Source organism: Phacochoerus africanus, chromosome 11 (genome assembly GCF_016906955.1).
Source record: "Phacochoerus africanus isolate WHEZ1 chromosome 11, ROS_Pafr_v1, whole genome shotgun sequence".
NCBI classification, from domain to species: Eukaryota; Metazoa; Chordata; class Mammalia; order Artiodactyla; family Suidae; genus Phacochoerus; species Phacochoerus africanus.
This window is the reverse complement of record NC_062554.1, coordinates 49,949,339-49,976,898: the sequence shown is the minus strand read 5'-3', so window position 1 is coordinate 49,976,898 and position 27,560 is coordinate 49,949,339. Positions and strand designations below refer to the sequence as shown.

General features: G+C 47.8%; 1 protein-coding gene across 5 annotated transcripts in view; it reads right to left on the bottom strand.

Moving 5' to 3' along the window:
* GRAMD1B (GRAM domain containing 1B) overlaps window positions 1-27,560 on the bottom strand; it is a 197,759-nt gene that overhangs the window by 156,959 nt on the left and 13,240 nt on the right. The window contains exon 1 of one of the 5 annotated variants that reach the window (XM_047754200.1): window positions 11,551-14,119. The exons of 1 other annotated variant lie outside the window; for it this stretch is intronic. In XM_047754200.1, the coding sequence (XP_047610156.1) occupies window positions 11,551-11,924 (374 nt within the window). In that variant the 5' untranslated portion in view covers window positions 11,925-14,119. Of the gene's footprint in view, window positions 1-11,550; window positions 14,120-27,560 lie in introns of those variants that run through there. 3 more of the 5 variants (XM_047754198.1, XM_047754191.1, XM_047754192.1) reach the window with 3 other exon arrangements.

Here is a 27,560-nt window from a genome sequence, read left to right as displayed (position 1 = left end):
GACCAATGTTGAAGAGACAGACAGCCAAGAGCAGCCTGCAAACTATAGTCATTTTCAGTACCTATCAATAGATCAGAAAAGTGACATCTCATCAAAGAAACAACAAATCGCTGTTCCAGCTCACACTAACCATAAGGGCAGACTCAGAGGCCTCACAGACCAAAGAAATCTCAGTTTTACTAACTAATAATAACATTAGCATAATTTTTTCTGACACATTTACTTAATTCTGTCCTCTAAGATGAAGAAGAAATGTATACTCTCCATTTTACAAATGAGAAAGACACTGAGGCCCAGAGAGATTGACCAGCCAGCCCAGGACCACACAGCAAAAGAAAACCAGAGCCTCCACCCCACGCTGCCTCAGATGCTCCCTTGGACTGGGGTGAGGGCGGTTGTCCTAAGGGACAAACCATCCCCCTGCCCTAAAAGATACACAAGGCCTGCCTGAGCTTCGTGGGTTCTCTGATGAGGATATGGCTCCATCGTGGGGTAGGCAGAACACTAAGGTTGCAGAGATCTGTATTCTAGAGCCATCTCTGCCACTGTGGTCAGAAGGCCTTGGACTTCTCAATGTGCTCAAAGTTGAAATGACCCCACAAATCCCACGCACCATGAAGCTCAGATTCTCTGAGAGAGAGGCAGAACCAGACTGCGGGTACTTACAGGTGGCAGCTGAGTGCAAGAGAAGTAAGACGACGTGCTGGTGGGTCCCAGGACCCTCCTCCTTTCTTCCTCCCAGCAGAGCTTTTCCTCAAACCTGTTTTGTGTGTGTGCTTTAGTCTGAATTCCCTTTTTTTTTTTTGGTATGCAGAAGTTCCCAGGCCAGGGATCAGACCTGTGCCACAGCAGTGACAATGCTGGATTCTTAATCTGATGAGCCAAGAGGGAACGCCCTGAATTCCATATCTACTGGAATGACCTTTTGCACATGGATCTCCCCCACAGGCTGTGAGCTCCTCAAAGAAGAGCCACCTGGAATTCCCGTCCTGGCTCAGCGGTAAACAAACCCATGAGGACAGGAGTTTGATCCCTGGCCTCTCTCAGTGAGTTAAGGATCCGGTGTTGCTGTGAACTGTGGTGTAGGTCACAGACGTGGCTCAGATCCTGCACTGCTGTGGCTGTGGTGTAGACCGGCAGGTGTAGCTTCAGTTCGACTCCTAGCCTGGGAACCTCCGTATGCCAAGGGTTCGGCCCTAAAAAGACCAAAAAAAGGAAGAGCCACCTGTATCCATCCTTGTATCCCAAGCAAAAAGGACAGTATCTGGTTCTGCGTAAGTGCCCAATAATGTTTGTTGAGCAGTGAGAACTACGTCTCCTGACTTAACTACATGTGCAGCCTAACCTGTCTGACCGCTCGCTAAACAAAAGGCAAACTGACTAAGAGAGGCATTTTGGGAAGCAGTCCAAGTGTGGAGAAGGCACTTGCAAGGAACTGTCCAGTGTTTCTAAGAATTTTCTGAATGGGGGAGGCCACTTTCTACTCTGCTCACCTCTAAGACCGGCTCTGTCTTCTAACAAAGCAGCCACCAGTTCCTCCATTACATCCGAAGGGCTCCAGGGCCCTCACTGGAGAATCAGAGAGGACCAAATAATTGCTGGTGCAAATCAAGGCTTCTCTCAGAATCTGGAAGCAACAGCCCAAGTTACTAATAACAAGTCTCTGAAGGAATATTCTCAAAGGACAATGATCATATAGTTCTCTTATCTTCACTGAGGACGAGAGAGGATGAGTTTGAATTATGCCACGGAGGATTTCAGTTAGATCTTCAGCAGAACTGTCTCAATAGTAGGGCTTAAAAAAGGTAGAAAGAAGTAAACTAGAGAGGTGGTATGATCCTCCTTCCCAGGGTCTTTTGTTTTTGTTTTTTTTTTGTTTTTAATGAGTCCTCACCAGTTAGGAAGATGTGCTTCATCATAAACAGAGAGAAACACTCAAGTTAAGGGCAAACTGTTCTCTGGAGAAGTTCCACCTTGTTCCAAGTAACCTTTATTACTGCCATTCCATCCAATCCCAAGAATCAACAGAAAGGTCAAGAAGAGCTTTGGAGTGAAATGACCCAGCTGGGAAACAAATGTTTGGTGGATCAAGGGGAATTGCTCTGAGGGGTCAGACTGGCACTCGACACCAGCTCTGGCGACAATGGAGAACAGGAGGACAAGGCTAAGAGGTATATTCTTTGATGACAGGGCTCTAACTCCTACCCCCCCACCCTTGGACCAGTATCTCATCCTAAAGGCTCCTCCAGAAACAGTGCTTCCAGACATTTGGTTTTTTTCCTCCTTATTTCACAGGCTGATCTGTCCCTGACCTATGAATTTATGTTCTCCCTTACCTTCTACAGGCGCAAGGCACAGAAGAGCTGATCAAACGAAAAGTCTCTCAATTAAAAAGAAACTCTGAATGAGAAAAAAACACTGGGAGGTTATACACCAAGCATGCTACTAATGGTTGGGTTAGCACAGTAGTAAAGTGATGAGCTCTTTGCTTCTTTCCTCTTATCCAAAACATCTGTATTAACTAGCTATTTGATCACACACACAATAGTCAATGACTTTTATTTTTTTGTCTTTTGCCTTTTCTAGGGCCGCTTCCCACGGCATATGGAGGGTCCCAGGCTAGGGGTCTAATGGGAGCTGTAGATGCCAGCCTATGCCACAGCCACAGCAATGCCAGATCCTTAACCCACTGAGTAAGGCCAGGGATCGAACCTGCAACTTCATGGTTCCTAGTCGGATTTGTTAACCACTGCACCACAATGGGAACTCCGTCATTGATTTTTATAATATTAACATTTCTTTTAAGACAATTAGCTGGAAGACCCTTGGGGAGACGCAAAAAAATGTATTGCTAGACTGAAGTCCATTGTCTTTCTGTATTTTCCTACTTGCTGGAGCAAATAACGCAAGGGTTTACCACACTCTTTCCAAACAGGGCCCCAAGGAAAACTCTTTTTGCATAGGTGCAAAAGAAAGGGGGAAGACCAAGCAGGTTGTGAATTGTTTTTTCAGTCCCTTCACTCAGCCCCCTCACTTCCTGACTAAACTTGTGAACCAGAAGCAGCAAAATCAAAAACATCTCTGTAGTCAGATGGTGGGGGAAGGAAGCACCAGGCTGGAAGAAGCTCCAGAGATAGATAGAAATTGGCCTAGAGCGGGATTGGGACTGGCATATGCCCACTGTAGGGCACAGAATGGATGCTCAACCGGGACCTGCCGTAGAGCACAGGGAACTCTACCCAATATTCTGTGATGATCTATATGGGAAGAGAATCTGAAAAAGAATGGATGTGTGTATATGTATAACTGAATCACTTAGTTGTACAGCAGAAATTATCACAACACTGTAAATCAACTACACTTCAATAAAACCTTTTGAAAATTAAAAAAAAGAAAGAAATTAGGAGTTCCCATCGTGACTCAGCGATAACAAACGTGACTAGTATCCATGAGGATGAGAGTTCGATCCCTGGCCTCATACAGTGAGTGGGTTAAGGATCTGGTGTTGCTGTGAGCTATGGTGTAGGTTGCAGATGTGGATCAGATCCCATGCTGCTGTGGCTGTGGCAGAGGCTGGCAGCTACAGCTCCGATTTGACCTCTAGCCTAGGAACTTGCATATGCCCCAGGTGCAGCCCTAAGAAGACAAAAAGTAAGAAGAAAGAAAAAAAAGGAAGGGAGGAAGGGAGGAAGAAAAAGAAAGAAAGAAAGAAAGAAGAAAGAAGAAGAAAGAAAGAAGAAAGAGGACCCTCCCCTTATTTCCCTAGCTCTCTGCTGGAACTTCCAGATCAGTCCCTCCCGAATCGCGCCCTCTCCACTCTCCTCCCCTCCTCCTCCCTCACTCCTCCGCCTCTCTCACCTGCCCTCTCTCCTATGTCCTGCCGTCCTTGCGTCCTTCTTCGTTTCCTCCCTCACCTCCCCCCCTCCCTCCCTCCGCCTTCCCTCTCTCTCTTCTCTCCCTCTCTCCCTCTCCCTCCCCTCTCTCTTCGCCGATAAGAGCTTCCCCGTCGTGGCACAGTGGTTAACGAATCCGACTGGAACTATTTGCGTGGTTCGATCCCTGCCCTTGCTCAGTGGGTCAAGGTTCCGGCGTTGCTGTGAGCTGTGGTGTAGGTTGCAGACGTGGCTCGGATCCTGCGTTGCTGTGGCTCTGGCGTAGGCTGGCGGCTACAGCTCTGATTTGACCCCTAGCCCGGGACCCTCCATATGCCGTGGGAGCGGCCCAAGAAATGGCAAAAAGACAAAAAAAAAAAAAAGGAAGAAAGAAAAGAAAGAAAGAAAGAGAAAGAAAGAAGGAAGGAAAGAGAGAGAGGAGAGAAAGAGAGAAAGAGGAAGGAAGGAAGGAAGGAAGGAAAGAAAGAGAAAGAAAGAAAGAAATTAGCCCAAACTTTAGGTCAGAGGCCTGAGTTCCAGGCTATAACCCAGATCTGTCACCTTGACATGCCTAATCACCCAACCTCTTTATCTCATCTATAGAATCAGAGTGGAACAACCAGAGCCTCAACCTAGTTAGAATATATGCAAGGGATGCAGAAGAAAGGGCTTCAGAGCATCTGACCAAAAAGATGTATCAGGATCTCCAATGAAAAAGCCGTGAGTTTCCTCCTCTCCTCTTCACCACTGGTCTTAGCTGAGGCATAACCGCATCTCCCTGCCTACACATTTAATGAGACTGCCTGGACTGAAAATCCAGACACATGGTCTGGAAACTGGGGAGAATATTTGACACGAGGACCACCTTCAGGAGGTGGTACATGGCTGCCTACAGTGGCCGGGAGTGGGACGGGCAGGCTGTGGCCTGATGTCCCTTTGTGGCAGCTCAAAGCCTCTCCATGCTGCCTTCCTTCTTCTGCCCAAAGACTCGCGTTCCGTTTTCTCTTCTGCCACCCATCTCCTTTGAAAGAAGGAAGCCTCCTCAGGCCCCAAAGTCACAGAACAATAGCTCACAGACCTCCTTCTCCCAAAACGTTTAAAAGCATCTTCCTTCACACCAGACACAACTGTCCTTGGCAAGTCATGGCACTGATCTGAGCAACGGAGGAAAGGATCCCAAGAGGGCAGAGGCTCCAGGAAAAGCCCGCAGACTTGGTAAAGCTCTTGTATACACAGCAACCCAGCAACCGCCCCCGGCTCTCAGGCCAGCTTGGCTCTGAGTCTGAACACCTGCTTCAGGGCCCAGCAGCTCACCCATCGGGGTCAGGAAGGAAATTCCCCACTGACAGCTTAGCCATTCAGGCGCCTCAAGGAAAACTCTGGAGTTACCCTAGAAGCAGTTATCAGTGACCAGCATAGCAACAGGTGTATAGACATTACCTGGGAGAAACCAACCAAGCAGGGCAGATTTATCACCCGTTAATCTGCCCCAATAAAAACCCCGCTCTCTTCCCTGACATATGACAGGCACCCCTGGGTATCTAACCACCACGGAAATGCTCAGAATACCAACTGTCACAGAAGAACCTGGCCGGTGTGAATCAGCTCGAGGGCTCCACCTCTACCTTCTCAGTTTCCTCAAACTGAATCTGGAGCTAAAGTTTAGCTGCTTCTCATGGAGCAGTTTCCCTGTAGCAGTTAGCACGACCCTCATCCACGGCTGTGCTGGCCCAGACCCCTGACCCCTACACGTTTCTCCTCAGTGGCCTTCCCACGCCCACCCCCGACCCCCAACTTCATCCCCATCTCCCCTCCACCTGCACATATTCCCAAACACACAAGGGACAACTCTTTGCAAGCCCTGGGGGCAGAAGAACATGGTTCAGATCTCACCCTTGCTTCTGTTCAGGTAGTCGCTGAACTTCAGCTCCCTCCACTGAAAAACCCACCTGGGGGTTTGTGGTGAGGATTAAATGTGATCGAGTACTTAAGGTGCTTAGCAGAAAGTAAGACGCAGTACCTGCCCGCAAGGAATTGTGGGTTTGGGAGAGGTATCTCCCAGTTTAACCTTAGCCAGCACCAATTATTTATTTAGTCTGCTGACAAATCATAGGTCTCGTGTTTGATGCTTTGTGTTAAGAAAGACACACATTTTCTCTCTCCAGCACCCTCTGTGCATCTCCTAGGTGGCAGGGTCCACAAAGAGGTGATGGGTATAACATCTGGGTGCACATCAGCCTGCTCCCCGGAAACTGCGCTGAAACCAGAAGCAAGACTCCCTCCAAAGGTCCAAGGAAGGGGACGAAGAATCAAGGGAAATATACCAATGAAGGATAACCAGTACCTGAAAACCCACATGCCAGATAGGCTGGCACCAGATAAATAACCAGGCCCACCACGCTGCCAGAATCAGTGAGAGGCACCAGCTGAGGTCAGATGTGCAGCAGAGAAGTCATGACAAGGCAGATATGTTACACAGAAGAGGGGACAGAACAGCCAAGGGAAAGTGGTACAAGTGGTGATAAAAAGGTGGGCATCCTGGAGTTCCCGTCGTGGCGCAGTGGTTAACAAATCCGACTAGGAACCATGAGGCTGCGGGTTCGGTCCCTGCCCTTGCTCAGTGGGTTAACGATCCGGCGTTGCCGTGAGCTGTGGTGTAGGTTGCAGACACGGCTTGGATCCCGCGTTGCTGTGGCTCTGGCGTAGGCCGGTAGCTACAGCTCCGATTCGACCCCTGGCCTGGGAACTTCCATATGCTGCGGGAGAGGCCCAAGAAATAGCAACCACAACAACAACAACAACAACAACAAAAAGACAAAAAGACAAAAAAAAAAAAAAGGTGGGCATCCTGGGGAGACAGGGGAGAGAAGCTTCTGTGCCCCCCAGAAAGACAGCCTGAAGTCAGCCACTCACCTACTCACCTGACCCTTGTCACCCCCTCTTCCCCCTCCAGAAAACAATGTCAGGAGGCCATCATGAAAGGAGTGTCTCTATCCAACTTCTGACCTCTTGCCTTAATCCAGCAGCTGAGAGAGGAACTCTAATCCTCAACTTGGGTTTTGAACAATCACCACAAACCAGTTATGGCCAAGAGATTCAGGGAGACATCAGGTATTGCCTCTAACGGCTTGCCCATCAGCTTCAGACCGCATTACTGATGGCGCTCAGAAGGCAGCATGGCCAGCAAAAAACAAACAAACAAAAAAACTATGCCACCTTATGCTAAATAGTGGCTAAGATGACAATTCCCAGCTATGACAGTAACTGTTAGAAAAACGGTGCAAAGGAGTCTCTACTTCAAACCTAGTTCACACTGAACAGCAATATGTTGTCGCCTCTGAGCTGTGTCTCCCAGGTTCCAGAACCTACAACAGCTCCCCATTGAGTTGAATCCTCTTTATAGACAAAGCACACTGTCCAAAGGACCTCAGTACATCTTTGTTGACTGATTAATTGAAATTCTAACTCTCCAGCATAAATCATAGTTTGTCAGCCCATCACCTCACCACTTCATTTTTCCACATCCCTCATCAAGACCACACTCAGTCATCCATCCTCATCTTCAAGGCAACACACGCAAACTGCTTTCTCCAAGAAGCATTTGGTTCCCATTCAAAACTCGGATCTCCATACAAAGTAGATTTGTGGTTGTCTAGGGTTGGGGGGGATGGAGGAGAGGGGGATTGAAGATGATATGTAAAGAGTATGGGTTTCTTTCTGAGGTCATGACAGCGTTCTAAAATCCCTGTAGTGATAGTTGCACTTATTTGTGAATATACTACAAACCACTAAATTGTATACCTTAAAACTGACTGAGTTGTGTGGCAGGTGTATTATATCTCAATAAGGCTGTCACATACCAAGAAACTCATCTCTGGACTTGTAACCTCTAGGAAACTTTCCCTGACTCATGAATAAGGATAATTATATTCTCAAGAGTAGAGAAAAAGGAATCACTCATTCACTCGTTATTAATTTATCCATCAATAAACATTGATTGATCACTACAGAAGAGCAAGGACAGTGCTAGACAGTGAAGACACAAAGATGAGCCAGAGACAAAACTGGACTCAGAGGACTGCACCTCGAGGTCTTTGCTAACTTCACTCAACTTCTTTCTTCCCAGGGTAAAGGAGAAGAAAGGTGGCTCCTGATTCTCTTTATATTTTCAATTTTATGCCCAAGTGGCCCTCTCAGTTGTGGGACATCAAGGCTTCTCCAGGGAGATAAATCTCAAAAAGTCTCTGGCAGAGATAAGAATTACCAGACCCGTATCATCCCATGTGTCTCACTGCAATTGTTACAATGTTCCTAAGGACCTCCCCACCCAGCAACTTGCCTCCTACTAGGAAAGATACCTGGCCTGCTCCTTACTCTGCCCCTATAGGAGCAATATACTCCCCCAACCAACCAGCAAGTGTATCAGAAGACCCCATCCTTCCCCAACCAACCAGCAGGTCAATAGGTGTATGGCAAGACCTCTCCTTACTCTTTGTCCCTGAGCTATAAAAACAGATGTGACCATGCGCCCAATGTTGGCTCTCCCTGATTATCGGGAAGTCAGCCCACTGTGTTAACAGTGTCTCTTGCCTCAATAAATTTGTCTTTTCTTCACCTTGCTTTGAATCTGGAAAATTCTTGCTCCACCCACACGCAGAAACCACGAGATCAGCTCCGGGGCCTTCTACCAAATCAGACAAAATGGAGAGGGGCTTTTCTTTGTTATGCAGAGGGAGATTTGGGGTGGAGAGCGTGAAGAGGAAGGATGCTGTGTGGGGCCCGGTATGTTAATCCCCCCTAATCCGAGCCAGAGCTGGGTCACCTTCCAATCATCTCTGAATCCTGTAATGTGTGAGGGGTCCCAGGTACTGCTCCAGGACACGTGAGGACATAACCTGTGCTCTCAAGCACGTACTCACTCCATGTGAGACACTCACAGACTAATGACAGTAATCCTTCCCCTGGCACGGCCAGGGGAAGTTGACAAAACATCATGCGTTACGTTAGCTCACAGATCTCCCCTTCCACGGATGAAGATGAAATAGAGAGGTGAAGGGAGATGACCAAGGATCCATAGCTAAGAAATCTAGACCCAGGTCTCCTGACTTGACAGCCAATATTCTTTGTGCCCTATTGCCTCTAAATGTCAATTCCTCCTCAGGGAATTAGGCTGGGCAACCAGAAGCACCTATTCACTTGACTGCTTCTTTTCTTTATAGGAAGTCTCCTATGTCCAAAGCCTAAAAGTGATAGATTTTTGTTTTAGCCGCAATCAGGATTGATTCCAATAGGAGGCAGTGTAACTGTGGTTAAGAGTAGAGATCTGAGTCAGACAAATTGGATTTGAATCCAGAGGCTGCCTTTATGCATGTGTGTGTTCTTCTAATCCACCAAGCCACCAATGAAAACAACTGCCACTTTTTCAACTATTTCTGGCAGCTGAAAATCCTTTCTGATTTAAGAGTATGTTCCCTGCTCCAAAAATAAAAAATAAAAATTCCACTACACCTTTAGATAATTCTCAAAACCAAGAAACACCTTCCTAAATCTCACCAAATCTACCCTTATCCCCACCCTGGAAATAAACATAAGATTCTTGCCCATATTCTGTCCTCCTTTTATGTGGCAGAGTCTCAAAGTCAAAAATAGGGCTTCTTTCAGGGTCTCTCACATTTGAGGAGAAAGCTGACAAACCACAATGAAATATTTCAGTTCAAGATTAGCTGAAGTTCCCTTTCCGCCCAGCAGGTTAAGAATCCAGTCCAGTCACTGCAGCAGCTTGAGTTGCTGCTGTGGCTCAGGTTCATTCCCTGGCCTGGGAACTTCCACATGCCATGGCCAAAAAAGAGAAAAGAAAGGAAAAGACTAGCTCCCACCAAGGTTGCCCCATATTTCCCTCTACTTTCTGGAAAAGGTGGCAGAATGAAGTACCAGTACAGAAAGAACAATTATCCTCAGGTTCCCCCAAAGCCCCAGAACATCTATACCTTCAGGGATAACCATATTACACAAAAGAGAAAGCCTGGCAGTTCTAGAACGCTCATCACTTGTATAACCAGCCCAATCCCTCAGCATCCCCTCAAAGACACATCTCACCCTGTTCTTAGGCCTTTGTCCATATCGTTCCCCTTTCCTGATCTCATGCCCCTGACCTCACACTCTTCCTGCTGTTTTCTGTACCTATCAGTAAGTGTCATAGTTTGAGCCTCTTCTTTCCAGAAGTCTTCCTCCTCTCTTTGCCTCCACACAAAGCGTATGCCTTCCAAAGACTCCATCTTCTCAATACCAAGGAAACTTACATGCCTTAATTTTTGTTGTTGTTGTTGTCTTTTTGTCTTTTCTAGGGCAACACCCATGGCACATGAAGGTTCCCAGGCTAGGGGGTCTAATCGGAGCTGTAGCCACCAGCCTATGCCAGAGCCACAGCAACGAGGGATCCGAGCCGCATCTGCAACCTACACCACAGCTCATGACAACGCTGGATCCTCAACCCACTGAGCGCGGCCAGGGATCCAACCCACAACCTCATGGTTCCTAGTCGGATGTGTTGACCACTGAGCCACAGTGGGAACTCCGACATGCCTTAATTTTGTATCCAAGTCTCCTCCCAGCCTCCTTCTCAACTTCCACATCCCTGCACTCTCCCCAGCCCCTCCGCTACTCCTTCCTCAAGAGCACCATTATCTGGTACCAGACTGAACTCACAAGAACATTCAATAAATACTTGATGAATTGAAATGAATAGAATTGAATGGACTGGGAGGAGGAGTCCTGGGGAAGGTGGCCAATCGATCAGCTGCCCCACGCAGAACACTGTTAAGAGATGGGGCCCTAGAATCTGAAAGTAAATGGGTAGGATCCAAGGCATCAATGAGCCAGTAAGGACTGTCCCTTCCACCAGGCAATGGGCTTGGCTCAAGCCCAACCCACTGCCAAGGCTGTGTAGAGCTGCTCTATGTTTCTATACCAATTCTCTGCCTAAGGAAAGCTAATCTGCCGACTGCTCAGATGCCACATTTACCTCGGCAAAAAGTGGCTGGCATAAACCGTAACGGTGTGGATCAGGCCTTGATGTCTAAAAGACTCTGTGGCAGGAAATATGACTCATTCAATGTGAATACTCCACCACCTCCTCTGTAAGTGGGGGGTAGGGGTGAGGGGTGGACCCGGGATGGCCAAAAATAAAATAAGAAAAAACCGAAACGGAGTTTAGAAACTTAAGTCTAAGTAGGGGAGCCACTTCACCTCTCTGGCTCTCTCTACTAAACTCCACCTGTAGAATGGGACTAACAGTAGTGCCGCCCTACTGTTCTGAGCTTTTGTGAGGATTAAATTTGGAGATGGACGGTGACGTGCTTATCATACGGATCCGTGCTTGAGAAGGGTTCAATAAACATGAGCTGCTATGGTTTTTTAACTGTCCATGTTGCTGTTAGGATCCAATGGGATGGAACGCCTGCTGAAGACCCGAGTACAAGTGTTACATAACTTAAAGTCACCGGGGCCCCGCCCTGGGCTGGGGAGATGGGTGACACCCCCAGGGGTTAGCCGTCCACTCTGGCGAAAGGCTCCTGCAATCCTCAGCAAAGTTTCCCTCGGCGCCCTGGGGCCCCCGGACGGCTCTGGGGAGGCCGGGGGAGGAAAGGGGAAGGAGGCAGGGGGCAGAACAGGGACGTACCTGCTTTCGCTGCACTCCTTCCGCTCCCTCACCCGCAGCCACTTGCGGAGGAGGAAGCGTTTGCGGCGCGGGGAAGCGCTAGGCGTGGAGCAGTTGGACCACGGGGTATCCTCGTCGCTGGAGGGCGTGATCTCGATGGACGGCAGCTGCAGGAACTCCTTGCCGGGGGCCAAGACGCCGGGCAGGTCCTGGCTCAGCCCGGCCTCCAAGCTCTGCTCCTGCACGTTCTTCGTGCGGCGCATCTTGAAGCGCCGGCGGCGGAGCGTGGGGGTCGACGAGCTGGACCAGACCGGACTGCCCTCGGGCGCGCCCCGTTGCTCGGGCACCTGCAGGGCGGGCGGCTGCAGGCTCTCCATCATGTTGGCCGCCGGCATGGGTCCCGCCGCCTCCGCGCTGCCCCGGCGCCTGGCCCGCCGCGCTCCCCGCCCCTTGCCCGCGGCGCCCGGCCTCTCACGTTGGGAAACGCTCGCCGCACGAGCCGCGAGCGAGACAAGTTCGCCTCCTGGAGCGCCGCGCGGGAGTGGGGAGCGCGGGGGCTAGCGGCGCAGCCGCCCGGACCCTTCCTCAGCCGCCCTTGCGCGGCTCCCTTCGCGTGCCCGCTGGTTTTCCTTCGGCAGCGCTCCCTCGCCGGCTGGCGGCCGTGCCCGAGCGCGGGACTCGGCGGCCCGGGCCCCAGGGAGCAGCTCTGCAAACTCTCAGCGGTTTGCGTTCGTCGGACTGGGCTGGGGAGCCGGCTGCTGGGCGCTGCAGGGAGGCAGAGAGCGAGAGGAAGAAGCAGAGGGAGCAGGAAGAGGGCGAGGGAGAGAGAGCGAAAGAGAGAGAGAGAGCGAGAGAGAGCGAGAGAGCAGACGCTGGATAAAACACAAAAGAGGAGGAGCAGGGGGCGAGGAGTGGGGTGAGGGGGGTCATTTCTGTCCAGAAAGGGCGTGCACAGGCGGCGACAGCTAGTGTAACTGTACCCGGGATCCCTGGGGAGGGGCTCTCCCTCCGAGGGAAGGCTGCTCCAATCAGCCTAATGAAATAAGATCACAGACCAAACTTTCTCAAAGCTTAGATTGGCCAGGCAGCTCTCATTAATCTAACTCTCTGCCTTTTTTGGGGGGGGGGGGGCAGAGAACTGAGGAATTCAATCCTGACTTGCCAAGGCCACCCAGGATACAGGGTTTCATTTAGGGAAAACTAGGGGACTTGTCAGCTGGTTCTCTGCTCCTGAGAAAAGAGACTGCTTTGAATAACTTGAGGGGCAGGTGGGGTACAGGAACCCGGGGCGCAGTCAGAGGGAGACGGCACGGGTTCCTGGAGGCTGCTTCCAAAATGACAAGCTGAGAAGAGAGGTTCTGTGGAATAAGCTGAGGACGGCAGACGAGACATACTGAGGAACGACAGACAATACGATCCCAGAGACACAGGACACACAGCACCAGTGTGAAGAAGGGAGTGAACTTTGTACATCATAAGCCACCCAGTCGATACCAGAGGCTCATCCCAAGCCCAGAAAGAAATTAGAGGAAGGTGAGCACCCAGAAGGTGAAGTATCCAGCAAAGAAAGTCCCAGGGAGCTAAGGATACTCCCTTATATTCCCCAGGGGCTGAGTCAATTGTGCTTCAACCTGCAAGGGGCATGGACTGGGTCCCAGAAAGTCTAGTATGTCCCCAGGTCATGGAACCTGAAAGTCTGGATCATCCTACAGTGTTCCAAGCTGTGCTGAACCCCTCACACTGTAGACCCAGGTACTGCCCTAAGAGATTGGTGCTAGAACTGACCCACCTTCCTGAGAAGCCTTCTGTTGAGACTGAATCTAAAGCAGCCCAGCTTCTAGAGCAAAGACTGTTATCAACCATCCTCTCTCCCAGCACAGTGCATTTGACTCTCCAGTAAAGTCCTGCATATAAGAACCATAGTAGAGAAGGTAGCTTTCAAATAGACCAGGAGGAACACAAATGATGCACCATTTAGTCCACAATCCAATTCCCCTAATTCTTGCTACCCCCCTCTGAGTCCATTTCCTGGTAGGGAGCCAATACCCAGCTTCTATGCCAAGATGAAGGTCATAAGAACACTTCACACGTGTCCCAAAGCTGAGGAAAAGTCATATTCCTGAAGACCACCAGAACTCACTGCAAGAAAATACATCCCTGCAGCAACATCTGGCCATGGGTCCATTCTGCCCTGCCACATGGGGGGAACTCAAGGTTTTGTAGCACTGCACAACCTCCAGGAGGTGGGGAATCTGAGGGAAGTATGGTTTGCTGGGGGAGAGAAAGAGAGAACAGCCAAAAAGCCAGGGCCAGGCCCACCAGCAAATGACTCCTTGGAATAGCGGCCCCATCTTATTTCTGACGCTTCTCCACATCCGGCCACTGGCTCTCTCAAGGGTGGTTTGGTATCACTCTATTTTAACTCCTGGATGTGGCACAGAAATGAGAAACCCCTTCCCATCAGGTGCGAAGCCTGGCAAGCAGCAGGACACTGCTTCCGGCTCCAGGAATGCCGAGGAGGCTGAGCCGTAACTCCAAACTCCAGGGTCCAGAGCTCAGCCACAGAGAGGCTCACTGCCTTGGATTTCCTCCAAGGACGAGTACTTTGCCCTTAGTCTGAGAACTTCTCAGCTCAAGGACCCTGCTTGTGGAGGGGGCTGTTGAAATAAGAGAGTGGGCTCTCAGGTGTTAAAGGGAAAAAAAGGAAAGTGGGTCACTGCCATTCACTCGGAAGCCCCCCCCCCAAAAAAAAAACAAAATAAGAGGAAACAGAACGGGAGGGTCCGTAGGCCTGTAGACACGGCCCAAAAGATTTGACGGGTATTTTGGGGAGAGGGAGATTCAACAAGGGGGTGGCCCCCCTGAAGCTGACCAGCTGACAGTGAACCCTCTGAATTTAAATGTACGCCCCGTAAAAGGAAGACGAGCCAGCAGCTTCCTCATCCCACACACTTCAGCCACTTTTCCACCCACAAAATCTGAAATCCTATGAGATTTAAATAATTTAAGCCTTGGGCCCAGCAGTAGTTGAGAATGATCATTTACAATCCTCCTGGCTTGAGGGAAAACCTCCTCCAAACTACATCTGAAATGGTTTCACTCAGCTGGGGAGCAGACACCCCGAGTACCTGAGGCTGCCCACCCCGGCCCTCGCTCACCACCACCTGCAGCCCCAGCTTGAAGAGAAGGAGGCACTTGTCACCAATTAAAACCCTATTTAAAACACATCCCCCATCCCCCCCGCCCCAGCTGTTTACTTTTCGCCGTGACACTATCAAGCAAGATGATAAATGGACGCTAGTTTGAAAATGAAATTCCCTCAGCTACAAGTCACCGTTACTCTAAAGACTACATACGTGGAAGGAAGAATCCAGTTTCTCCTTTGATTCGGGCCAGTGACATGTGTTTTGTGTGTAGAGTAACTTTTACAGGTTCATGAAGGGATTTCATACATAATATTTTATCTTCCCAGTGACCCTAGCAGGGAGCAGGACATATTATTCCCCACATTTTATAATTTATTGAAGTGAGGCACAGAAAGATAGCCGAGGTCATAGATTAAAAAATAATGACTGATGGAGTTCCCGTTGTGGCTCAGTGGTTGACAAATCCGACTAGGAACCATGAGGTTGTGGGTTCGATCCCTGGCCTTGCTCAGTGGGTTGAGGATCCAGCGTTGCCGTGAGCTGTTGTGTAGGTCGCAGACACGGCTCAGATCTGGCGTTGCTGTGGCTCTGGCGTAGGCCGGCAGCTACAGCTCCGATTCAACCCCTAGCCTGGGAACCTCCATATGCCGCGGGAGTGGCCCAAGAAATGGCAAAAAAGACAATAATAATAATAATAATAATAATAAAATAAATAAATAAAAATAAAAAACAATGACTGATTCATGACAAAGCCAGCACTTGAGCCCAGGTCATCCACAGCCAGATAGAGGCCACCCAAATTTCAGCCAATGCATCGGCTCTAGAAAGCAGGTCCCTTGGAGCACCAGGATTTTACCACCGCGACTTTACATCACAAGGTGATGTGTAGCTATTCAGATCCATCTGTTACTTCACAAGTGTGGAGATGGAAGGGCAAAGTCTTGAAAAACAGTTTCTCAAAGGAGCTGGTGTCAGGGGGTCAGAATCTCAGCCATGGCAATTCCTCTCCGAGCCCCCCCTCCCCCGCCCCCAACTTCTCTCCCATATTTGTCTCTCAGCTGACTGCCCTCACCTCTGGCCCTCCAGACAGGTGGTAGCCAGAACAACCTGGCCTCCCCCTTCCCCCAGCTCATAGCCAGGCCTCTGACTTTAATGAAAGAAGCTCATATTACCAAGCAACTGGTGTTTATTCTCAACTGTTCAGGCTTCTTTTTCCTATGGACACAAGACACCCAACACCTGTCTATGACTGCTAGAGTCCCACAAACTCCATTATCCATTTTTCAGCAGATACTTCCAGGAGGGAACTTCAGAGGAAAATAGCAGCTGTGAAGCTAAACTGCTCCTGCGTGCACATCCCAGGGAGTGGGGTACATCCCATCCACCCACATCCTCCTGCCCCAGGGGTGCCCAGGGCGGGCAAAGCCCAAGAGCACGGGCAGGTGTGTCCCCTCCAACACTGCTGCCACAAGACAGGTAGTCTCCACCCTCAAGGTGGGGATGCAGAGGCTCTGTTCCGCACGACATCAGAACAACCAGACCCATGGGCTGGCCGGGTACGAGGGAAAGAAGCGGGCAGTCCGCATTCACAAAGAGGAACTTGTTGCTGTTGGCGAAGCTAGAAATCCTGACAGAAATGTGGATGAGGCTGGGAGGAGGGTGATGAGTTGTCTTCAAATACAAACAAGATGAAGGGCGGCTGGATCGTATTCTCAAGCTCTCTGTGGCTGAGCAAGAGGAAATGAGTTTGTGTGGAGCTCCATGTACAAGATTCGGGTTAGATGATGAATATTTCCCGAGAGGAAGGCCAGCGAGGGCCTCGAATGGAGGGTCAGAGATGGTTAGAGGGTGGCTCTCTCGGTACATCTTTACAGGGAACTGGAGCCTAGTTAGAGGCAGAGGCTGGAAAGAATGATCTCTTAAAGGCCCAGCCGCCGTGGGTCTCGGGCCCGGATTCTCTTTTTATTTTATTTTACTTTTTTTGAATTTTAATTATTTATTTATTTTCTTTTTCATGGCCACACCGGAGGTATATGGAAATTCCTGGACTAGGGGTCAGACCTCCATAGCCACGGCAACACTGGATCCCAGCCACATCTGTGACCTGTCCCGCAGCTTGCAGCAACATGGGATCCTTAACTCACTGATGGAGGCCAGGGATACGAGTTGGGTTCTTAACCCACTAAGCCACAACGGGAACTCCATCCCTTTTAAATAAAAGCAATTCATTTCTGCCTAAAATAAGGTCCATTTGAGGGGATGCATTTCTGGGCCTAGGCTTTTTGATTACTGGTTACTAAATACCTCCCTGAAACCTACAGACAGCTTTATTTATTTATTAAAGTATAGCTGATTTACAATGCTGTGCCAAGTTCTGCTGTACTAGACAGATTGAATATCTTGCACAGTGAAAGAGAAATGCAGGGACCAACAATGAGGGTGACTAGGGACCAGTGAAGGGACAAAGAGCTGGGGTGGGGACTGCTGGGACAGGTGAAATGGGAGAAAATAAGCTTCCAGCCCGCCTCAGTAGCTCGCATCTGTTTCCTTCTCTAACCCCTACCTCACTGCCCTGTGCAGGAGCTCGCCACTAAAGCCATCAGTGCAGTTTCTGCCCTGGGCTTATGTGGTGAGAGGATGCTGGCTAAACACAATCTAAATAAAACCCTGGTTTGTCCAGATTCCTCTTCTGAGGAAAAGGAGGAAAGGGCTGGGAGACTTTTACCAAGCCTCGGTTCCAAGGTTGGAGCGCTGGTGAGGCCCCTCAGCCTTGAGGAACCCACAAGGTCGGCACTGCACTTCCGCCAGCCTTCAGCAGGGGCCAGGGTGAGCAGTGATGTCACCCCAGGAGGACTGTCACCAAATAAGCCTCCCTGGTTTAATGGCTCATCAAAAGGCTTAGGCGTCAAACTGTTTTGCACAACATTTGGCTGACCTTGTTTTTTCGGATAGATGTCTTGTAAATCTTGCAAGGGCATCAGGGCTGGAAAAGCCTTCCCATGGTCACCCCACCAGTCTCCTTGCTGTCCATTCCAGGGAAAGCAGGTGGCATGCCTGGGGTCTTCTGTTGCTTTCCTCGGAAGGGTCACCAAATCCTATTGACACTGTAAACTAGTGACTGCGTGCCCAGGCCCAAAGGCCCACTCTCTGAGCTTTCCACCCCTCCCACCCCCCTCACCAGCTGTTTGATTTGGGGATGCATTATTTCATTTCTCTGTGTCTCTGTTTCCCCATCTCTAAAATCAAGATAATTAATAGTGTCTCCCTCCAACAGCTGTTGTGCGCATCTGAACAGCAGAGGGCACTTAGAATAGTGCTTGGCACATAGTAAGTGCTCTATAAATGTCGGCCTTTGTTATACCCAATTAGGTCTCCGTTATAATACCCGTGTTGGGAAACATGAACACTCGTTGTTGATTTTCAATTCAGTTTAATTCGAAGAGTACTTGTTAAGCTAAAGCACTGTGTGATGCTCCTTCCTAAAGGCTGCAGCAATAGCATGACAAGCAGGACACAGTATATGCACTGGAGCGTACAGCCTAGCAAGGCAGAAGTAATTAAGTGCAAAACGTAAGCGCAAACAAGTGTCAGTGGAAAAATTGACAAATTTTAACTAGAGGAAAAAAGGTGGTCTAGACAGGCTCCATGGGGGCATGAGTATTTAAGACTTAAAAGTATGAATGTTAGTGGAAAAGCAAAATAGAGCATTCTGGAATAAAGAATTGAGGAAAGTCACAGAAGAAAGAAAAAAAAAACTCATGGAGAATTTTGGAAACTAAGAAGAGTGAAGTCAGTCTTATGAAAGGACATTAGAGGAGATGACGCTGGGCAAACGAAAGGGTCAGACTGGTGAGGATTTAAATTTTAGTTCAGTTGTTAAACGAAGGTTTGCTGTGCAAGTGTTGGTGGGGTTTTGGGGGTGGGGGGCAGTGAAATTATGGACCTGCAATTGAGGAACATCAATTCTGGTGACAGTGGGAAACAGACACTGGAGAAGCAAAAGATGGGACACCCAGAGGCCAATTCAGAGACTGTCATTCAGTCAGTCCATATTTTTGGAGTATCGGCTAGATACACACATGGCAAAGAGTGCAGGTAAGAGATGAAGAAAATCTAAAATAAGGCAGGAGAAAAATGTGGAAGAAGAGAAGTGGGCAAGGAAAAGACAGTCCTATAGAGATTTATTCAGAGATGGAGACTGAAAGAAAACTAAGAATGTGGGATGGGGAGTTCCCTAGTGGCTCAGCCAGTTAAGGTCCAGCATTGTCACTGCTACGGTGAGGGTTTAGTCTCTGGCCCTGGAACCTCCCCATGCCCTGGGTGCAACTAAAAAAGAAGAATGACTCAGAAGTCAAGGAAGGAATGACTGACTACTGCAAGCCAGGCACTGGGCTAAGTGCTTCACACACAAAATTCACACCTGACCCTCCCGAACACCCTGAGAAATCAGTATCAAAAGCTCCACTTTAGGATGAGGATTGATTTTAGAAGGTGCCCAAGTTCACACAGCTCTCAAGTGGAAGAGGAGCACAAATTTAAACCAGGCTCTCCCTGCTTTAAAACTCATGTTTTTTGGGAGTTTCCATCGTGGCGCAGTGGTTAACGAATCCAACTAGGAACCATGAGGTTGCGGGTTCGGTCCCTGCCCTTGCTCAGTGGGTTAACGATACGGCGTTGCCGTGAGCTGTGGAGTCAGTTGCAGATGCGGCTCGGATCCCGAGTTGCTGTGGCTCTGGCGTAGGCCGGTGGCTACAGCTCCGATTGGACCCCTAGCCTGGGAACCTCCATATGCCGCGGGAGCAGCCCAAGAAATAGCAAAAAGACAAAACAACAACAACAACAAAAAACACACACAAAAAAAAACTCATGTTTTTTTTTCAATTACACCATATTTCAGAAAGATAAATGATGCCAGATGCTATCATGAAGTCAGACAGGAGGAAGACTGAGATAATCCCATTAGATTTTGTAACTGGGTCGTGGATGACCTCTGAGGGAGCAGCTGTGGCAAGTGCAAGAGACGAAACACCATTGCCCCAGGTGAGACAGCATGGAGGGAAGGATAAACAGAGGTTGCAAGATGTGACCGCACTTTCCAGAAATTAGGCAGCCATCCCTATTCATTCTTATATAGTTACTGAGCATCTCCTGTGTGTTAAATGCTCTTCTAGGATCTGCAGTTAGATTGTGAAAAATACTGTGTGTGTGTGCACGTGCACATGCCTGTTTTATTGTTGGCAGATGTTATGGTTCAGAGGAACAAAATGTGACTGTATGATTATGCCATTTAAAATGGAATTCTGCCTGTATCTGCTAAGAAAATTGAGGCTTGGTGGTATACCTGATAATCTAGCAAATCAATCAAAAAGTATTTAATATGCCCAGACTCTAAGCACACCATCATACTGAGTACCGTGAAGAGTTTCTGTGAAACTATTCATTTATTCCTCAAAAAACCTTTTTTTTTTTTGGTCTTTTTTGTCTTTTCTAGGGCTACCCCTTCGGCATATGGAGGTTCCCAGGCTAGGGGTCCAATCGGAGCTGTAGCTGCCAGCCTACACCACAGCCACAGCAACTCGGGATCCAAGCCGCATCTGCGACCTACACCACAGCTCATGGCAACGCCAGATCCTTAACCCACTGAGCAAGGCCAAGGATTGAACCCACAACCTCAGGGTTCCTATTCGGATTCATTAACCACTGAGCCACTGACAGGAACTCCTCAAAAGACTTTTTAAAGGTTTACCAAAGGTGCCCTTGGCCTCAGTTGCTTCAGATACCTCAGTGGAGGGGAGGGAGAGCAGAAACCCCATCCAAGAACTACAATTTGGTAAGAAAATTCACTTCAACAGAAGTATGTACCAAATGTACTGTGAGCCCAGAGGAGAGAGAACTGGATGCAGAAAGAACTTCACAGAGGAAGTTCTTTCTTTCTACCTATTCAAGGTGGAAGGTTAGCAGAGGAGTTCTCCAGGTAGGACAAGGAGGGGATGCTTCCAAGCAGAAGGACCACCTGTGCAAAGGTGTAAAAGAGAGTAGGGTATATTCTTGGCATCAAAAAGAACATAATAGAAAAACATAATCATAAAAAAGAGCATAACGTTCCCTGAGGTGAGGGATGAGAACAAGCGATTACATCCACTATGAATCTTCCTTCATTGCCCCATTTAAACACAGATGAACTGAGCGTGCTGTGTTCTAAATGCTGGAAAACAAGGGGTGCACATAACCAAGTCTGTACCCTGCAGGAGTGTACATCCTGGTGATGACGAAATCCCAGAACGACAAACACAGAGTCTGAAGATCTGACCCAACCATCATTTTATCTCCACTGTTCATTCTGTTTTAGAGATTACAGAAGGAGGCACAGGGAGGTGACAGAGGTTTACTGAAGTCGCATATCAAAAAGGCAAGGTTTCACAGATGATAAAGGACTTCACATGCAAATACCAAGACTCAAAGACTTGGAGGCTGAACTCCAAGAAAAGGGCTCCAGAGCTCTAGGAAAATGATTGCTTTGAAGTGCTAAAGCAACCACCTAAGGCCTAACTTAACCACCTCCTTTAAGTCAGAAAAGTAGCCCCCTTTTACAGATAAACAAACCCAGATCTAGAGCGGTAGCGATGCTGGAGCAATGTGCACCAAACTGCTTCTAGGGTTGAGCAGAACCATGGTAACTTCTTGCCTTGGGAAATGATGCCGAAACTGTAAAAACTGCGGTTTGTTCCAATGGATACAAGAGCACGTTTGCCAAGCAATACTAGCCTTTACGTACCACTTCAAAGAAAAAAATCTGAATTGTTCTGTTGTGACACTGTAAGGAGTTGAAGATGTAGCTCAGAGGAGGCTTTCCAGCCACGGTTCCTGGAATCCAGTTCTGGACCACCATTCCCACTGCACCCCCAAGTCGTTTATCTTTCTGTAAGGAATCCATCTGGAGGCGGTAACTGTAAATAATTCATTCCTGTAAAGTTCTGCATTTACTGTGAGCTCTGGCCTTGAAATGAAAGTCACACTTTCAGATGTTCCCACTTTTCAGGAACAGTCCGTTAGCAGAACCTGGCTGTACCCCGCCCTCAACTGCTCCCTTAGTGGCTACACCAGTGCTCTCATCCCCCCACCCCTCTTCTAGGAGCTCAGACATTGGACCACTGGCTTCAGATCACAATTCTCTTCAATTCAGTGACTGTGTGGTATTTTAAATACCCTGAAATTGGAATTTGGGGATTTATTATGCTGGAGGATCTCTGAAATTTCTACCATAGTCTCACAGTCTCTGAACTGGAAAGGTCTACATTGCTTTAAGCAATCCTGGTGTATGAAAACACAGCTTTAATTTTTTTTTTTTTTTTTTTTTTGCCATTTCTTGGGCTGCTCCCACAGAATATGGAGGTTCCCAGGCTAGGGGTCGAATCAGAGCTCTAGCTGCCGGCCTACACCAGAGCCACAGCAACGCGGGATCCGAGCCGCATCTGTGCCCTACACCACAGCTCACACCTTGTTCAGTGGATCCTTAACCCACTGAGCGAGGCCAGGGATCGAACCTGCAAACTCATGGTTCCTAGTCGGATTCGTTAACCAGTGAGCCACGACGGGAACTCCTGAAAAAACAAGCTTTAAAAATGTATGGATTGGAATGATCTTCATATAATACAAATCCCTTGTTTTAAAAAAGGATTCATTGAAATAGATTGTTTATGTGTGGGAACATTTTTACTCAATTAATGGACTTGAATAAGGCACATTTTACCAGGAAACCACCCGCTGAATAACAGATGTCCACAGTAAACATGAAACATCACTGAATGTTGAGTGACCTTGTTTCATCATATTTCCAGGAAAAGAAAGAGCTCCATTTCCATACCCTCAGCCATTCCCTTGACATAAGTTAGTACTTCGGGAAGATGTACTAACTCTGCCTGACAGCTGGAAACATTTATTAGCAATAGACCCTCCTTAGACAGTAGAATTATAGGCCTGGAAGAAACATCAGATACTCTGTCCAATTTCTTTAGATATTGGGTCCATTCCTCCTCCACTCTGTCCCACCCAGGGTCACAGATGAGAAACTGAGGCATGGTAAGAGCAACCTTGGACCAAAGTCATAAGGCTGGAATGGAAATCTATTTCTGTAAATCAAATATCTTTTGGTCAAATTCTACCATAATTACCGCTAGTGTTATTTTGGAGGTAGTATTTTTGACCTTAAAGAATAATTTAAAAACAAATGGTACTATGGAATCCAAATACTCATTTTGCTTTTGTCCACACACATTCTGTGTGGATCTAATCCCCTCATAAGCCCCCACACAGCAAGAAGTTAATCAAACACAAATACCTCACTAGAACTGATCCCAAAATGTGAACATTCAGATTCAGACAAAAGACCTAATAATGTTTATCTGCTTTGGGAAAGGCTTTTTTGTTCTACACGGATAGAATTCCTTTTGTGGGAAATTTCCCTCATGCATTTTAAATATTGCCTGACTTCTACACAACTCTGTAACAACACAACTGCTTATTAAAAGTATGTTTGTAAATAATCAACGTACATGCTCATACCCTTTCATGTCAAAGCAAATATATGATAATGATATGAAATGAAAAATTTGTTTCACCCAGGCATAGATTAGAAATGTTCCAGTGTCCTAAAAATTTTCAGATTCATCTAAAGTTTCTTGCGCTGGGCGCTGTATTTTCTCATAAAGCCTCATAAAAATCCTGAAGTACGTGTCATTTTCCCATTTTAGAGAAGAAACAGAAGCCAAGAAAGATTAAAAACTTTAGGTGTTAAAATGTGATTCAAGCCTAAGTATTCTGAATCCCCAACCAGTGTTTTTCTCCACTCCTCTGTATTATTTTATTTCGACCTCTATAAGATATATATTTTCAGCCACCAAGCAAGCTGGTTCTGTCACTTTTTGTGAAGGCTTTTATCTTGTTTGCAATTTGGTAAATAAATTGATATCTGGGATTGCAATTCTGCTAACTGAGACACTCTGTTTTCCTGTCTACTTCAGTCACTTTCTGTTTGTTCCCTATCTAAAACACACCACAAAGTTAATACCAATTCCCTTGGGCCTTCCTATTGAATGCTAAGTATTTTAAGAAGAAACATTATCCCAACTATTTAGCAGAACTCACTTGCTAGAAGTACCTGCAAAAAATACTTTCCACGGCATGTTCAGGACACCCAAGCAGTTTCTTATTTGCAGTGAATGATGTCAGTGAAGCCCTATTTCCTAATCTGTACCTGAGTGTCTCCAACACTTCTTACCTATTAAGAAGTCCACCCAGAGGTCTCAGGTGAGTCAGCAGGGCTCTGCAGGTGCTGGTGCTGGAGGCTCCTGTAAGGACTGTCTACACAATGCTCTAAGCCGGACCTGTGTATGAATGGGGCAGCCTGAGGCTGCACTAAGTCGGTTTGCTTAAAATGAGGCTTGCCACTACCTGCTGAAATGGTAGCATAGTAAACACTAAAGCTCTTAAAAGTATCTTCTCTGTGGTCTTCGGGTTCTAACTTAGCTTCCAAAGGAAGAGCTAACTTGTTTCCAGGGCTTAGTAATAAAGCAATGGTTTGGATCTTGCTAGCCAGAGCAAAGTCTCTGTTCTTGAAGGCTGGATCACATGATCTCATTCTGTGCAAGTTCGCCCTGCATCCTTGGACCTTGGACCCAGGACATCAGGCTCCATCCTCACCATAATAAAACCTCCCCAGCTCAACCAAAGTACAACCAGTCAGCACTCATCGGTCCTACTTGCTTTCAGGCAGGGCCCACTGGAATACTGAAAACTGGGGTTACTGCCCTGCCTCTTCCTCACTCTCCCCTCTCTCCCTCTCTCCGCCCCTCCCCACCATTCTTAGAGATTCTCCTCTACTTTTTCAGTGATGAGACACTGTTCATCCAAAAGTAAATGGTGAGTCCCCATTAGTAGAGGTGTTTAAGCAGAGACTGAATGTGTGGGGGATGTTCTCACATTGAGGTCAAGAGCAGAGGACCTGCGAGGACACTTCCAGGTCAAAGGGTGATAGAATTCCATAGGTTCCTAGCTTCTGTAACAAATCCACGAATACTCTTGCTCTTCTATTTGTCCCTGTATGACTTTTCTTTTTCTTTCTTTTTTTTTTGTCTTTTTGCTATTTCTTGGGCCGCCCCCGTGGCATATGGAGGTTCCCAGGCTAGGGGTCCAATCGGAGCTGTAGCCCCCGGCCTACACCAGAGCCACAGCAACGTGGGATCGGAGCCGCGTCTGCAACCTACACTGCAGCTCACGGCAAGCCGGATCGTTAACCCACTGAGCAAGGGCAGGGACCGAATCCGCAACCTCATGGTTCCTAGTCGGATTCGTTAACCACTGCGCCACGACGGGAACTCCTGACTTTTCTTTTTCTAAGCATGTCCTCCATATTCATTTAAATCAATCCTTACTTGTGTAAAAAAAACACACTTTACCCACACTGCTTTGCAACACATCCTTTTCCACCCTGTATCATAATTTCTTTTCTTTTTTTTCCTTTTTTTTTTTTTTTTTTTTTGCTTTTTAGGGCGGAACCCGTGGCATATGGAAGTTCCCAGGCTAGAGGTCAAATCGGAGCTACAGCCATAGCAATGCGGGATCCGAGCCACATCTGCGACTACAGCTCATGGCAACGCTGGATCCCCAATCCTCTGGGCGAGGCCAGGGATCGGACCCGCATCCTCATGGATACAAGTCGGATTTGGTTCCACTATGCCACGACAGGAACTCCCCCTCGTATCATAATTACTGATGTTCATTTTCCCCTCAGATTGTAATGCCATCAAGGCAAGATCTAGTCCCATTCATCCTTGCCATCCTGTCATAGTGCTCAATGCCCCAGATGGTGTATCTGCTCAGTAAATGCCTGTGAATGAAGAAATGGTGTGTGGGGGTGGGGAAGGTATCCAGCGAGAAGCTGGGAGGTCGGCAGAGGCACCCAGTGCCGTCAGTTTCCCAGGCTCACACACTCTGGAGGTGGCCTTCCTTTCTGGAGAGACAGAGGCTGATGAACACAGTCTATTCCACGCTGCAGCATCCCTCGGGACAGCTTGGCCCAAGGTCATACTTTCCCTGAGATCATCACATCACACTCAGCCCGCATCACATAGGTCTCAGGAGAAGTAACCTGGGACTAGAACACTCTTTGCTCAGAACATCCATTCCTGATTAACTAAAAGCTCGGGTTTCTTAGGTAAGGATGTTTGGACTGTGGACCTCTGGGGAGCAATTAAAGGCAGGAACAAGAAGGCATTTGGAAACAGCTGCTTACCTAACAACTCTTAAGAAAACACCTGAACTAGAGTTGAGTCAACTCTCTCAGCTACTGGGGAGGGCCTCAGTTTAACATTCCTGCAAGAAAGGATTTCATCCAACTCCTTCCAAAGATCCCAAGAGAGGCCAAGCTCCCAGCTTCCCCTGTGGGAGCCCTGGCCCACCTGAGTTCCAGGGCTGCCCTGCCCTCCAAAAAATAACCATCCCCTTCCATTGTTTTGTCGACTGAAAAAATACAACCTACAAGTTGAGAGTTAAGTTTTACCTGGGGTGAAATTAGGACTTAAGCCCAGGAGACAGAGAAACCAGAAAACCTAGGATACATGAGTTTTTGCAACAATGCAAGGTAGTAGGAACAAAAGATTTACAGAGAACCAGATTCACAGAAGATTTACAGAAAACCATTTCTATGGGGAAGACCTGAAGGTCTGGGCTTCCTGAGTCCCCTCAGGGCTCACTGGCCCACCTTTGGGAGTGGCTGTTCTCACAGGTGACCATGACATCTTTTGTTTTGCCCACTAACTACAGCCCAGGAGGCAGTATTTCAGAGTTATCTTCAGAAAGCTCTGAAATACTGCCCTAAAGAAGAAAGGGGAATATCAAGATATAAGTCAGAAGGGTGAAGGGGGAGGTTCCAGCAGCCACGCACGCATTTTACAGAAGTTTGCTGCTGGTCTCGTGAAGGTTACTACTAGTCACAGACATTAGTCCTCATTGACAGATTTTAGCATTTTTCTAGATATGAGGAGGTGCAAGAATTGGGCTCATAAAATCTTCTCCTGAAAACATCTAACTATCTGAAGGCCTGTTCTTCCAGTTTACCCAGAGGGCCAAGCGCCTCACTCCTGGTCTCCACCCTGCGCTCCATGCAGGGGGCGCTACTGGTGGGCAGCTGCAGTGCTGGCTCATGTTTTACTCCATGGAGAGGCTGATGGCAAGTGCCAAACTCCAGTTCACAGTTTCCTGTCCAAAGGATGGCTGCCAATCTTGATTATAAAGCCAACATTAAGTCACACCTTAATTCCCTTTAAAGGACTATTAATTCCATTGGAGTTTCAAAGCGGAAAAACTACCTTAGAGGAAGCCACCCCCCACGTTTTATAGATAAGGAACTGGCTCAAGAAGTGCCTCTCTGTTGGCTGCCTTTGTAAGCTGCTTGCTGTGGTACCAAGACGAAGTTAATCTGTTAATGATGGAGGAGCTGAGTCCAGAATCACAGGACCACATACTTTGTAAAAAATAAACTTTAAGAATGGTTTTCGATTTACAGAAGTTACCACATACTTCTAAACGCTAAACTACTTCATCCTTCCTGTTACTGTTTTACTAACAGTGCCCTCTGCAGCACATCCTCAAAATAACGTACTTTCCATTTTATTGACATTAAATACCTTATATGGGTAAGTGTTTGGCTCAGGATCCCGGAACAATGTGCTTGTTTTCTGAGAAGAAATGTTACAAAGAGCAACTTACATACCCAGGTTCTAGACTGAAGGTGTGAAGGGCATATTATTTAAATTAGACCGATCCAAACACAATCTTAGTAAGATGAGCTACCACTTACTGCACACTTACTATGAATCAGGCACGCTC